Source organism: Podarcis tiliguerta (genome assembly GCF_965153285.1).
Source record: "Podarcis tiliguerta genome assembly, chromosome: 5".
NCBI lineage: Eukaryota > Metazoa > Chordata > Lepidosauria > Squamata > Lacertidae > Podarcis > Podarcis tiliguerta.
This window is the reverse complement of record NC_139538.1, coordinates 33,251,116-33,265,377: the sequence shown is the minus strand read 5'-3', so window position 1 is coordinate 33,265,377 and position 14,262 is coordinate 33,251,116. Positions and strand designations below refer to the sequence as shown.

At 39.6% G+C, this 14,262-nt stretch overlaps 1 protein-coding gene across 17 annotated transcripts in view; it reads right to left on the bottom strand.

The window, feature by feature from the left end:
• The window catches only part of PER2 (period circadian regulator 2), a 28,129-nt gene continuing 13,867 nt past the window's right edge, over positions 1-14,262 (bottom strand). For 11 of the 17 annotated variants that reach the window (XM_083442566.1, XM_083442567.1, XM_083442568.1 and 8 more), the window contains 14 exons: positions 13,677-13,783; positions 12,664-12,817; positions 11,385-11,490; positions 10,538-10,672; positions 10,260-10,362; positions 9,829-9,985; positions 9,589-9,707; positions 8,893-9,093; positions 8,432-8,692; positions 6,288-7,132; positions 5,207-5,393; positions 4,918-5,107; positions 3,787-3,937; positions 1-3,492 (listed from right to left, as the gene is read on the bottom strand). In XM_083442566.1, the coding sequence (XP_083298692.1) occupies positions 3,382-3,492; positions 3,787-3,937; positions 4,918-5,107; positions 5,207-5,393; positions 6,288-7,132; positions 8,432-8,692; positions 8,893-9,093; positions 9,589-9,707; positions 9,829-9,985; positions 10,260-10,362; positions 10,538-10,672; positions 11,385-11,490; positions 12,664-12,817; positions 13,677-13,783 (2,827 nt within the window). In that variant the 3' untranslated portion in view covers positions 1-3,381. Of the gene's footprint in view, positions 3,493-3,786; positions 3,938-4,917; positions 5,108-5,206; positions 5,394-6,287; positions 7,133-8,431; positions 8,693-8,892; positions 9,097-9,588; positions 9,708-9,828; positions 9,986-10,259; positions 10,363-10,537; positions 10,673-11,384; positions 11,491-12,663; positions 12,818-13,676; positions 13,784-14,262 lie in introns of all 17 variants that reach the window. The other 6 variants (XM_083442565.1, XM_083442564.1, XM_083442573.1 and 3 more) reach the window with 1 other exon arrangement.

The following is a 14,262-nucleotide window of genomic DNA, read 5'->3' as shown; positions in this document are numbered from 1 at the left end:
TTAAAAATAAAATTTCTTTATTTACCGATTTTCTACAAAGCACGTAGTAAAAATAAGTCACGTGACAAAAAACCAATATTGCACAGTAGACAGAAAACATTGTTTGAAGATGGAAAACCCACACATTAATGAAGTTCTCTCATAGTGACCAAGTATTTTTAAGCTAAAATAATCTACAACCAATCTGGTTTCAGAATCTTGCCTAAAAAGTGAGGCTTGCAATTTAAAAAATTTATAGGAAAATATTTTAGTACTATTCCTGTAAATAAAATAGGTTTTAAAACGATGTAGACATCTTTATGAAACCACCCATTAAAGGATTTAACAACTTTTCTCCCTGGCCTCTCAAAATCGTCGTGAAAATGACCACACATACATGTTGCAGATGTCTACAAAAATAAATTTACACCCATAAGTCCTATACTAAATACTAAACCACACTTGTCACACCAGTAAGCTTCAGAGAGGACTTGGCAGGTGTGGTGAGACTCCCACCTCCAGCGCTTTAAAACATACCCTCAATGCCATCTCACAAGGCTGCTTTTGAAGCTCTCATAGTAGTTTCACCATGCAGTGGGTGGCTGCTATAAAAGAAGAAAGTCACAAGCCCAAAGTTCTGTGGAGTGTGGAATTAATCACATGACACTCTGAATTTTGATACTTTTAAGCACTGAGAGTTTTCCATGTGATTTAAAAATTACATGTAAAGCCTGTGCATAAGTGACTGCAGAATCAGAATTTAAGTACATGCCATTCGATAAAGCTTCATTTCCTCAATATGGCCCTCCTCGTGTTATGCTAAAAATGACCAATTTAAGTGCAACAGGATATACACAACATGTTGATGTGTGAGCAGCATTAATAAGTTCAATTACATAGTTTACAATGAGGAAAAACTACATCAGGCAGGGTTCATAGCTACATACACGTAATGCCACAAGTTGCTCTGAGAGAAGGTTGCAGATAAAGCAAGTATTATTTACCTCTTTCCCGAAATACAAAAATTAGAAGGCACCAGAGCAACAGAAGCAAGCTGAAAATCAAGATACTCGGAGTACTCCGTGATGTCTGCCCTCTTGAAATCTGCTTGTACAATGGGACTTATGGTTTCTTTTCCCTCTGTAATCCCCTCCAATATACTCCTGACCAACCCTCTCAAGCAGTTTCTGGGGGTACAAGAGGGAAGGAGAAGCCCTGCTAATGCTGCGTTGGATTTCACCCTTATTTTATACAACTCACAATTAAGTTGTGCAATTTATTGGTTCAGATAAAGTTGATTGCTAGCCAATTGCGGAAGGCAGACTCACATTCAAAAATGCCTACAAGCTTCTGACTTAGCAGGAAAGCTTGGAAACAGCCACCATCACCACAGCAGCCACCCAGGAATAAATGAACCCATTATTATCCTGAGACGCTCTCTTTGCTAAAGCAAAGGTTACAAAATGCTGTCGGACTGTATCTTTGGCTCAGAGGACCACTGGCCAGATCTTGTCTGACAGTTCTTACATGTTGGTATCAAGCATGGCATGACAAGATTCTTGGACATATAGATTAGTATGCATATGTACATTTATGTCTATTTTATTTTACTTATTAAATTTTTACACCGCCCTTCATCCAAAGATTATAGGGCTGTTCCCAACATAAAAATGAGAACACAAACTACGTATTAAAAGAAAAACAAAGCAATACCCCCCATACATTTAAAAGGCCATAGAATGTAAATCAGACCAAGGCCTGGACGTTGAGAAATGTTTTTGTCTGGCATTTAAATATCTGTAATGAAGGTGCTATGCCAAATTCCCTGGGGAACTACTACAGAAAAGGCCCATTCTTGTGTTGTCGCCCTCCAGACCTCTAGAGGAGGGAGCACATGAAGAAGGGTCTTAGATGATAAATGCAGGGTCTGAGTCAGTGCAAGTGGAGAGAGGCAGTCCTAGTTACCTACATAAAAGTGATTTTTATCCCGTGACTAACTCCTGAAATCAGCTCTGCTATTCAGCAACAAACAGCATTTTCTATACAGTACTAACACTTCAATCTTTGGAAATTAACTTTAGGGGCACAAATAACAAAAAATGATAAATCTAAAAAAAGCTTGAATATTAACTGAATGCAGTTACAGATATCAGATGTACATTAATGCTCCAGTTACAGATGGCTTTCTAATATGATTTTATACCATTCTCCACACCACAAGAGGCCACAATGCTAATGATATATAGTCAATGTAGTATAGTTAAAGTGACTACTGGGTCAGTGGAGAGGAAATTGCCTGTAATCCAGCAGGTAAGAGAGTGCCAGTTGTTTGAGAAGGCAAAGAGGAGGGGCAATTAAAAGCTGAAATGTGTTCTGGTCATGTTGAGCCATGTTTCCTCAGTGGCGGACTCCTTCACTTAACTTAGCCTCTTATTTAAATATATGCAATCATTGCAACTCCCAGATTATTGTTCATTATGGAAATATTAGAATGCCAGCTAAATCAGTCTTAAGATTAGTTTCTCCCATTTGGGAAAATAGCTCCTTTGGTGCAGAACTCCAACCTTCAAGGGGAATTTTTTAAAAAAATTTTTTTTGGATACTAGCAATTTTTTGTATGCTTCTCTACAAGATTGTTACTGAACTGACAATTACTGATGGCTGATAAAATATGGGAATTAGTGGGAACAAACATCAATTAAAACATTTAACAAACAAGTCACTGATGCATATTTCAAGAATAATTTATTATAATTTTGGATCATAGATCATTGAAAAATAGGATAGGAATGGTTTGACACTGGTGTGGGGTGGGCGGGCTGCCAGGGATTTTTCATGCATACAACCTTTTTTTAAAGAAGCTAAACAAATTACTGGATATCTTAGAAAGGTGAAATTATTTGAGTTGCTTTTAACAACAGTAAGTATCAGAATACCGATGGGATTGGGTGAAGTTAGGTTTGGGAAACATGCATGATTTTATCCGCTAACCTGAAATTCATTCAAAGGTAGAAAATATGCCATTTATTTCTAAATTATGTGTCACTGAAAAAAGCAGTCTGAAAGAAAATTTTAGGATGGCACAATATTTTGTGAAATTCTTTGCTGTATCCATTCAGGCTCCAAGTATATCCTCCATAGTTTTAAATAACGGATATTATACTTCTTCAGCAATGACTGGTTGAGGGATGCAGCCTCTCAAAGATATTAATCACAAATGACTTTTTTCTAGAACAAAAAATCCATTTGCTTTATATAAAATTAGATCCATTTCACAAGAAACAAACTTAAAAACCCTGAAGATCTAATGATGTACTGCAATAGTTATAAAGCAGATCATGTTCAAAATGGATCTTCATGGATTAAACATTTTCACTGTTGACGTGGTTCAGGGTAGTCGAGCTATTCCCCCCCAATGGCTTCATTCATTTCATTAAGCTCCATTTTATGGATTTCTTCTTCATCTTGTGCATACAGTCTGCTGTTAACATTTTCTTCACAATAAATACACTCCTTCAAAAAAAAACAAGAAAAAAAGTAACTCACATTTCCTTCCTCAGTGGCCTCTTGTAGTTTGACATGTTACTAGAAATACCCAACAGCATGAATTTTAAAAGTGTCTCCCATACTATGTCTGAAATCTTGTGCACACAACCTGGGAGTAAACCCAGTTAAATACAATGCGACTTGATTCTGCAAAAACATGGTTAGGGTTACACTGCAAATATGGTTCTGAGTGCTCCAATTCTGTGAATAAAATAAAACAATGCTTTTATACTGAAAGAAGAAATAACCATCGAAGCATACCGAATTAGTAACAGCCCCCGGTAGTCCACCCTTCTGAATCCATGGATGTACTTCCAGTAGCTCTCTCTTTTGCTCCTCTGTAAATTTTGGCTGGAACTTCTGCATTTGTTTCAGTTTCAGTTTGTCATCTTCTAAAACAGTTTCTAAGTTTCTGAAGTAAAATATACAAACAAACCCCTTTCAGGTCTTCAACTACCCGAACATGCAGACTTTATAAATAGTTGATTACTCTGGAGCTCAGGCTTCCTGCCATTGCAGGTATTGTGCCAAGCACCCAAATGCCAAGTTCCATTTTGTCTGAGAAGGTAAATTAAGTTGAGGGAACTAAGAGAAGATCATCATTAGCACATTTGCTAAGGCCACATCCGCACTAGACATTTAAAGCACTATTATACCACTTTAACAGTTGTAGCTTCCCCAAAAGAATCCTGGGAGCTGTAGTTTGTTAAGACTGCTGAGAGTTGTTAGGAGACCCTTATTTCCATTAGAGAGCTACAGTTTCCAGACTAGTTTAACAATCAACCCCCCTTCCTAGGAAATTCTGTCAATTGTGGCTCCTTAGAGTCTCCTAACAACTCTCAGGACCCTAAGCTGTAAAAAGTCAGCCCCTTGTCAGATTCTGCATGTTTTGACCACTGGAAGACTGTTATATGCCAAAGCACAGGGAAGTATATGTAAATCAACAAAGCAAGGATATCCTTAAAAAAACAAGAAAACTGATTGTCAGCTATGTTGGGTGAATAGAACTGATCATCAAGAATTAACAGCTCCTTACAACTGCTGAGTATGTAAAAAGAGAATCAAGTATTTCAGGTGTTGGTGTGGACTTTCATGTTATACAAAATACTTCAAGAAAAGGATGGTTATGAATGGTATATATATATGAAACATTATTGGCATTTGAAATTGACACTAACTCACTTCACTGTAAAGAGGATGGTTTCCCTATTTTATTATATTTCTGTATATTATATTTCTACTTGTTAATTAAGTTTGGTTAAATTGGAGGAAAGAGGCAACAGAAAGAAGTTCTGAGAAATGAAATCTTTTAGTGCTGTTTCAAGTATACATCTACTTGAAGTGGTAGTTCACAGTGAAAGCTGCTTTAAGTCTGAACTAACGTTGAATTACCTGGAGGGTATCTGGTAAGTCATCATAACAGTGTCATCTGTGTTTGCCATCAGCCGCCAGATGGGATCCTGGAGGACATATTTAATGAACTGCTCGTTTTCTTCCAGTTCTGATTCCTTTGTTTTCTGATTGTTTTCTGATGAGTCAATGCTCCCAAAATATTTGCTGGTATGACTTGTTTCACTACTTCCTTCAGAAACAACAATAAAAAAGTTGTGCTTTTAATTATGGAGAACAGATTTTTCATTGAAATAGCCTCATGATTTCTTAACCGCACACATGTTGTTACCTGTTCCACTGCCTGACATGCCGCATCCATTTGAAACTGAGCCTAAGGACTCAGCAGCTGCTGAAACACCACTTCCTGACAAAGCAGACCCAGTGCCTGAACTTGCATCTTCCTGGAGTAAAATATCAAGTAAATCACTAGATACAGAGAAGGCATCGCTATTTTGAACTTCCATTGGCGATCCAACCTGAACAATGAAAGAACAAAACCACAAAAAACAAACTGTCAATTCAAAAGGTATTTTTTGTTGTTCATAACTCCAGTTTCTAATCTAAGATTATGCAACAAGATGATGATGATGTATTACATTTGTATACCACCTTATATCTGCAGTTCTCAGGATGGCTCACAGGATAAAACAAGAGCTTGAGATTCATTTACAGTTGGCTGTTTTATTATGGTTTGTTGTTTATTAAAGTAAAGCTAAAGGTAAAGGTACCCCTGCCCGTACGGGTCAGTCGTGTCCGACTCTGGGGTTGCGTGCTCATCTCGCTTAAGAGGCCGGGGGCCAGCGCTGTCCGGAGACACTTCCAGGTCACGTGGCCAGCGTGACGAAGCTGCTCTGGCGAGCCAGCACCAGCACAGCACACGGAAACGCCGTTACCTTCCCGCTATAAAGCGGTACCTATTTATCTACTTGCACTTAAGGGTGCTTTCGAACTGCTAGGTGGGCAGGAGCTGGGACCGAACGACGGGAGCTCACCCCGCCGCGGGGATTCGAACTGCTGACCATACGATCGGCAAGTCCTAGGCACTGAGGTTTTACCCACAGCGCCACCCGCGTCCCATTTTGTTGTTTATTAGTGTTTTTTTAAAAGCTTTAAATTATTTTGCATTATATTTTTTTGTCTGTACTGTAAAATGCCCAAGATTTTCTTTACATTGGGCAACACATAAATGTAAGAAATCTAATATTAACTAGTACAAATCTTCCCAAGGAACATGCACAATTTGAAATTGTTTTAAAATGGAATTGTTTAAAAACTGAGCTTATTGAAAGAGCTCTCCATGTGCATAATTAGATAAAAATGTTGTTTTTCCCCAGACAGATATTTCCCAGAAAGTTACAGACAATGCTTACAGGGGAAGATGCTTTTCTGTTGCAGTCATCTGAGCTCATGGGTTTGCTCGTCACCCCTCCATCAGTTAAAGTTCCGTGGCTTCCTAGTGTACCAGCAGCACCACTTTCAGCCACTTTGGGCATTTCTTCTAATTGCAGAAGGTTCAACTGTAGAGGAGAACTGCACCTGGACTGGAACAATGGTGGTGAGGCTTGACCTTGTGGGCCAGGAGACTGTGGAGTGCATGAACGGGATTGCTCATTTCGAGATTCTACAACAGTGGTCTTTTCGCTCCCTGCCAGTGGATTATAGTGGAAAGGTTGAGGTGGGAATGTGTTTGAGGCAGTGAATGGAGGCTGTGCTGTAAACACTGCTTGGGAAGAGAAAGAAGGCTGAGCAGGAAAGCTAGGTGGATCAGGATAAAGTGCTTGAGGGATCCCATTGTTCATTGGAGGATACATGTAGTTGGGGAGTACAAGTGCTACCACTGGAGTCATCAGAGGGTTGGGAAACTGTGATAATGGCAAGTGACAGGGATTTCCCGAGTCCTGCGATTCACTGAAAGCAGAAAGAGGCGCTTCAGGACCTGGTGGCACAGTTCCTGCTGGTGGAAAAACTGGAAGTGGGTATGTAGACATAACTGTAGGAAAAGGCATTCCTGGATAACTTGCTTGAGAAGTATCTGACGGAGACCAGGCTGTGCTATTTGGGACAAGCCGGGGAAACCTGTGTGGAGGTTTGGTACCAGAAGTTGTGCTGTCTGAAGAATTGTGTGGCTTCTGTCGTTTTGGCTTAGATTTCCTGTTCTTCCCATTTTTCTTCCAAGACTGATCTACTCCAGAGCCATGTCGTGGTCCATGAACACCTGGAGAGAAAGGCAGAAAATCTATTCAACAATGCATCTAACTTTTAAAAAGGGTGACATTAATACTCAAGCACATCTTTGGACCAAAAAGCTATTTCCTGTAAATTCTAGATACGTGGAAACTGGCTACTGCTTATAAGCAGACGAGAGACACTATGCACACATTTAGAGAGACATTCTTTTCTTCACAGTTACCAGGGCTGAACTGGTATTTAAATGAGATTCCAGTTCTAAGCTGTGGGGAGCCCCAACACAAATCATGTCTCTTCCGACATCTCATTAATCCTGTGTTCCACACATTATGGCAAACCTCTAAACTAGAAGAACAGCACAATCCTATGCTCAGAAGTAAGCCTCACTGTACCCAGTGAGCCTTGCTCCCCAACATGTATGTTTAAGAAAGAAATTACCTTCATTATTTTGAACACAGTAGCAAATCATGTCCTCTTTAAGTCATGGAGAAGGGGAAAACTATGCATCACTGATGATGTGAGTTTAATCCCACATCCACCTGCTTAATACTTCTAAGCGAGAATGCTGCAGCGAGACTCCTTACAGGGTCTTCGCTGCGAGATCACATTCACCCGGTGCTATACCAGCTGCACTGGCTCCCAGTGGAGTACAGGATCAGGTTTAAGGTGCTGGTTTTAACCTTTAAAGCCCTATACGGCCTAGGACCCTCGTACCTACGGGACCGCCTCTCCTGGTATGCCCCACAGAGAAACTTACGGTCTTCAAATAAAAACATCTTGAAGGTCCCAGGCCACAGAGAAGTTAGGCTGGCCTCAACTAGAGCCAGGGCTTTTTCGGCCGTGGCTCCGATCTGGTGGAACACTCTGTCACAAGAGACCAGGGCCCTGCGGGACTTGACATCTTTCCGCAGGGCCTGCAAGACAGAACTGTTCAACCAGGCTTTTGGCCAGGGAACAGCCTGACTCCCTCCCTCCGCGGAGCTCTGGCCCAATGGTTGCCAGTGGCTTGAATTAATTAATTTTATAATGAATGATTTTAGAGTGTTGTTTGTGCTGTACTTTTGTACTGTTTTATTGTTGTTAGCCGCCCTGAGCCCGGCTTCGGCTGGGGAGGGCAGGATATAAATAAAATTTATTATTATTATTAAGGTTGCATATTGAGTTTCTGGAGCAACCGACTGTCAGCCAACTACAATTTGGTTTGATAGTAAAACTGAACTTAACTAAGCACCCTGAACTGCCTATGCACATTTGCAACATGTCTAACTGACAATGGGTTTCTTTCTTTCAGATGGTGTTATGAGGCTATAAACAAAGAGAGCCGTACCACGGTTACCAGGTTGTCCTTTGGGTCTTTCTTGAAAGTAGTAACTGCAATTATACTGAAAAATATGGAACCTTTTGATTTCTTTACATTTGGTCAGAAAGCTCTGCTCTTCTTTTTGTGTATGCACTGCAAGGACTTCCTTTGTAAGCCCCAATTTCTTAAATGACTCTTTTTCTTGATTCTTTTGAGTAGTGGTAGATTGTGGAGCAATAAGCTGACTCTCCATGGGTTCTGTTCCACTGGGACCATCTTCTATTATTTCTAAAAACAAACAAAAACATTTAGGGGAAACAAAGTGAAATGTTGACCTCATTTTCATCTAATCAGAACTCGTTCTTCCAAATTCGCATGATCTGTCTTCCCATGGTTCACTTCTACATAAAAGAGAGCACATAGTCATTCTTAAAATCAGATTTATAAAAGTCTATATTCCTCTTAGAAACTGTAAAGCAGTACTGTACCTAGTTCAGGCTGTGTTTTTTTGTCTCCAACATGAACTATGGTGCTGCTGTAGCTGCACTGACTGGTTAAAGATACAACGCTCTCTGGCTTGCCAGGCAAAGTTAAAGAAGTTAAGTGAGCACCAACAACAGCAGAAGCATTCGATTTCTCAGGTATCTCCAACTCCGTAGGGCCTATGTGGGATTTTGACAGCACACTTTCTTCTCAAATACCAACACATAACAACACAGAGATACACACACACAAAGAAAAGAACAAGAAACGTATAAATGTAAGTTTCTCAAGACAAAATAAATAGGACGGCAAGTGAAGCATACAGCTCAGGTCTAACTAAATTGCTTTGAGGAGTCAAACACAGTTCCCACCCCTACTTAACATGACAAGTGATACTGACTGACAAATTTTTATACAGTGCATTATTAGTAGAAGCAGTGGAGGCTGGTCTGTTAGGCAAATGGGGCACTGCTCCACCAACCTCAGTCTGCCCTCAGCCAGTTCCCACCTGCCTGTCTTCTTACTTGTTTACAACCAGTCAGGGAATGACTGTGCCTGTCATTGGCTCTGGTGCCACCTCCTGTTGGTCTCCATGCCTTCCACCCCATCAATCCCAGCAGGCACCAGCCACCACTGAGTGGGACTTACTTCTGAATAAACATGCATAGGATTGCATTACAAATTCGGTTAACAGTAAATACCTGTGGGTGTTTTAATGTCATGCCTTTTCTCTCTAAGCATATCAGAATTCAGTGAAGCGGCGTTTGAGGAAGGCTGTGATTTCTTCACTGCTTCACCTGCACTGCAACTTTCCAAATACCTACAAGTCAAAGCAAAAAACCCCAGAAACCCTTGGTTAAAAACACACGCCCTGATCTTCTTAGAAATAAAGTTGCCAGTTCCATATAGCCATTGCTTTACTGGAGTGGAATGTTGTTCACCTGATAACACTGTCTAAACAGCTGATCTGCTGATATGAATAAACAGGTTGCTCTCCCCAAGCCAGTTCTTCTGCAGCCAAACTCCTCTGACAAGCCATTCCAACAGCATCATTTTCTGCTGGCTGAGTAGCACTTTCCACGATGTCACTGGATTTCGCTGTGTAACAGAAACATCCCAAGAATGTTTATATATGGACCTTTCAAAAGCTAGGGAGCTGCTGAATGCACTCCTGGGAACATAGGTGGGGGCTTTAAGTATGAGCATGTAAGAGTTTCCAGTCTACAGCAAAGCTGTTTGTGCAAAATGACAACTACAAACAGGGCTGGATTGTGTGCACTTGACCACACATTGTGGACAAGGTATTCCTGGTTAAAGCTAAACTACTGGAGTTATTCCAAAATCTGATTCCAGATTAACTTGGCTATCATACCTGCATATTTTTTCTCACTTTCAAGCTTTGATCTGGAATTGACGAAGACGTGCTCTTTATTTTTGGCCTCACGTCCATCTTTACAAATACCTTGAGAAGAGTTCTAGAATGAAGATTTAAAACAAACAAACGAGTTACTGAAAAAACTTACAGTAAGCCATACACGGTAATTGCTGGTTGGGGTGAATGAAGAAGGTATTAGACTTCTGTTAGAAAAAACCCCAGGGTCAATTTCCCATTAGACTGAAACTATATGGATAATATAATGAAAATCTTACAGGCTTGGGTATCCTCTGGGTATCTTCATTATTGTTCCCATTGCTGTCACTGGATGAAGCCACACTCATTAGGTGCTCATGTGATCCATTGCTTCCCAAACTTCCATAGCCACTAGAGCCACTGTTATGTACAGGCTAAATATAAATATATACACAAACATTTTCAACAGAAAAGAAAATGACTAGCTGGAGTCTATATAGTGCAAATATTCTGCATACTGTAACTAGTAAGAATCAAGCAAGCAATCAAGCAGTTCAAGAATCAAGCAAGCTATCAAGAAAGTCAACAAGTTTTTCCTCATATTCAATAAATAATTTTATAATTGCACCTAGAACCTGCATCTTCACAGACACAACCTCCTGTATAGGCAGACAATGATTGCAGGGATATATATTCATGAAAAAACAGGATAAGCCAACATTCTAGTTAAGAGAATGAATGTCATTTTGCAAATCACCCGCAGCATAGGTGGCATGACACACCTGGGAAAATGCAAGTACTATCAGCAAGTCCATGCTCCAGAACAGAAATGGGGCAAAAATTGAGTCAGCATACCCATAAAACCCCAGTTGTTCTAGTTTATGGCGATGTAATCCCACTAAGTTCAAGGTGAGCAGCCCAGTTTTAGTATTGCCTGAGCCTTCTTGTCCATAAACCTATAGTCAACAGAACTGCTGAAGTGAATAATATGTTAATTTCTAGGTCAGAACAAGTATCTAAATACTTTGTAAGCCTACATTACTTTGGGACAAAAAATTATGAACATTTTACCTTATAACAGTCTTCTAGAGGAGACCCCAGAGGTTTAGGTAAATTTAGATTTAAAACACAGTAAGGAAAGTGTACCTGTAATAATAACCGATATATTTGCTCTGTAATTTCTTGGATGCTAGGGTGAAGGATTTTTTCTTCTGCGCACTGAGGTGTAAACACATCTTCGTTCAAGGGACCACTGTAAAATCATTAATAATATCTAGAATATGACAAATGCATTTGTTTCAGTTATATCAGCCCTTGTTTTTCTATTGCATCTACAAACTTTTAAACTAATAAAATATTCAGGCTTACTCACTCCAAACATGACTTCTTCATTCTGAAGTAATTCTTGACAAGATTGGAAAGATCTGCAGCACTTATAAGTTTCTTGTTAAAAGCATTTACTTTATAGCACATATTTAAAAGAGCAATTTTTGTATGCACCCTCCCCCCTCAACAAATCTATGTTCAAAAATATGGTTGCAAATAGATTCCATTTTCTTATGTGTGAACTTTGCATGCTCCACACATTTGACAAACGTCTCCATAATTACCAGTACTAAATACATAGAAGCAAAAACACCAGAACTATCCCAAATGTAGTCAGATATTATCCAATTATCACCGGTAAAGCGTTTTTGAGCAGTGGCCATAATGTATAGCAATTATTATCGCATGAATGTTCTACATTGAATGGAGGTGGTTCTTGCTACTACTAATATGAAAGCCAGCTACTGTTAGTAGAAAGGTTTTCCAAAAGTTGTGAAATAGCCACATCATAGGGGCAGCAGAGTTTTCAACCATTTAATTGGCATACTGCCATTCTGCAATTGCATGAATAACTTAAAAAAAACAGGTGCAGGAGCCTGAAATGGATCTGGACCCTGTTGTGAAGTGGGGAGGGGCATTAATGGAGGATTTAATCCTTTGTCCCCCAATCTGGATCAGGTCCTCTGCACTTGCTATTTTGTACTTGAAGAAAGGTGCCCATTAATACCAATAGAAGTGTTTCTTCAGTGCAAATAGCACATGAGCCCACCCACCTCAGATCAGGTCTGGATTTGGAGTGGGGGGGAAGGGTTAAAGTCTCCCTTATCTTGATCCAGAATGGGCACACCACACCTGTTATTTACTTTTAAAAAGCCATTCCCATAATTTCTGGTTATATAATGGAATCTGTTTCCGAAGATGTACAGATCAGCTCTTAAAGAATTTTTTTGGGGGGTGGGCAGCATTTCCAACAGGTTGTTGCTACTCAGGTAGTTGTGGAAATTGGGTTTCCACATTATTCTTTTCAGTATTTAAGAGACCAATCTCAAATAATTCATGACACAAGAACCTTCATTTTTATTACCACTTATTTACGTACGTTCTAACTTTGTGTCTTCCAATTATAAAAGAAATCTTTCGACTCCAGGGATTGATGAAACTGGACCAGCTAGTATCCAGAGTTATGTATTCACCATTTCTGGTGCAGAACCTGATTGGTGAATAATCAAATGGCTGTCCACCGCACTGAAGAACTGTAACAAAAAAAAATTGATTCAAATTTCAGCTTTATTGTAGAAATATTCACAATTTCTCATTTAAATGATCCAAGCATTTGTAATTCCCAAGATTTCACATGGAAACATTTAAATAAAGGTATCAAAATTAAATGTGCTTGAGAACTGAAGACTACTGAAAATTTACAGCTAAGCATAACTCTATTCCCTAATTATTAATCTTATCTATTTCTGAGTGGGGTAGAGGAATTTGTGGTGGTCTTAACATCAACATGGAATCAAATGGGGCTGTGGGTGTATAAGAGTCAGTGAATAATGTGAAAACACCAGATGTTATAAAAGTTTCAGAACTAAGCAGATGTAGACCTGGATGGGAGACCCATGTATAACCTAAAACAATAAAAAAATTAGAACAAAAGATATGGGTGCACTGATGACATATTACTCCTAATTTAATACAGTGGTACCTTGGTTTACGAACTTAATCCGTTCCGGAAGTCTGCTCTTAAACTAAAGCATTCTTAACCCAAGGCGTGCTTTCCCATAGCAGCGAGGGGCTCAATTTACACACACTCAACAGGAAGCAAAACATGTTCTGCTTCCAAGGCAAAGTTCACAAACCAAAACAACTACTTCTGGGTTTGCGTTCTTAATCCAAGTTGTTCATAAACTAAGATGTTCTTAAACCAAGGTACCATTGTATGATCTAGCTCATGATACTTGAGTCTACAATAAACAGTATGTGTATGTTTTTATGATCTAATAATCAGAAGAGCAATGAACTGATTAAAAGATACCAAAAACTATATGAGGATCCCTCATCCTTTATTGCCCCCAACCTTCATGAAAAACACACCATGCAAAAGGAGTCACCTACTTTTTTTGTGAATTGCTATCATTAAAGGTCTGTCACTTGGATGAAGATGTACTAAGACAGGAGTTCCAATTAAGTCCTGAGGCAAGTATCCCAACAAAGGCACCGCTCTAACAACAACAAAAGGTTAAATAATCATGAAGCAAAATACATTTAAACACAGCCTTAAGTTCATTTACAGATTTTTTTTGAAATAAAAACAGAATGTTTGGACTTGTATCAGGTTTAGTTCTGCAAACCAATAAGCGGAACCTAAATATTATTGTGTAATATTTACGACACTCTTTTCTGTGCTAATTGTCAGGACGTAAGAGGCAATTATGAAGCACGCAAACTCTGAAAAGTCTAGTAACTCTAGCAGTTGTGGTCACCTGCGATAAGCCAGAGTGGTTTTCCAGGTGGGGCAGAGCTACTACATTGGCTTCATGGCAGGAGAGTCTCTCTTGCTTATGGGGGGGGGGGGGGAGGCGAGATGGCAGGGAGGTCAGCACAGCAAACACACTGATGCCTAAAACAAAGCAAGATTCTAGGGGACTTACAGTGCAGACAAGAATATACTATACAAAACAAAAGCAGCTCACTGGGTGGG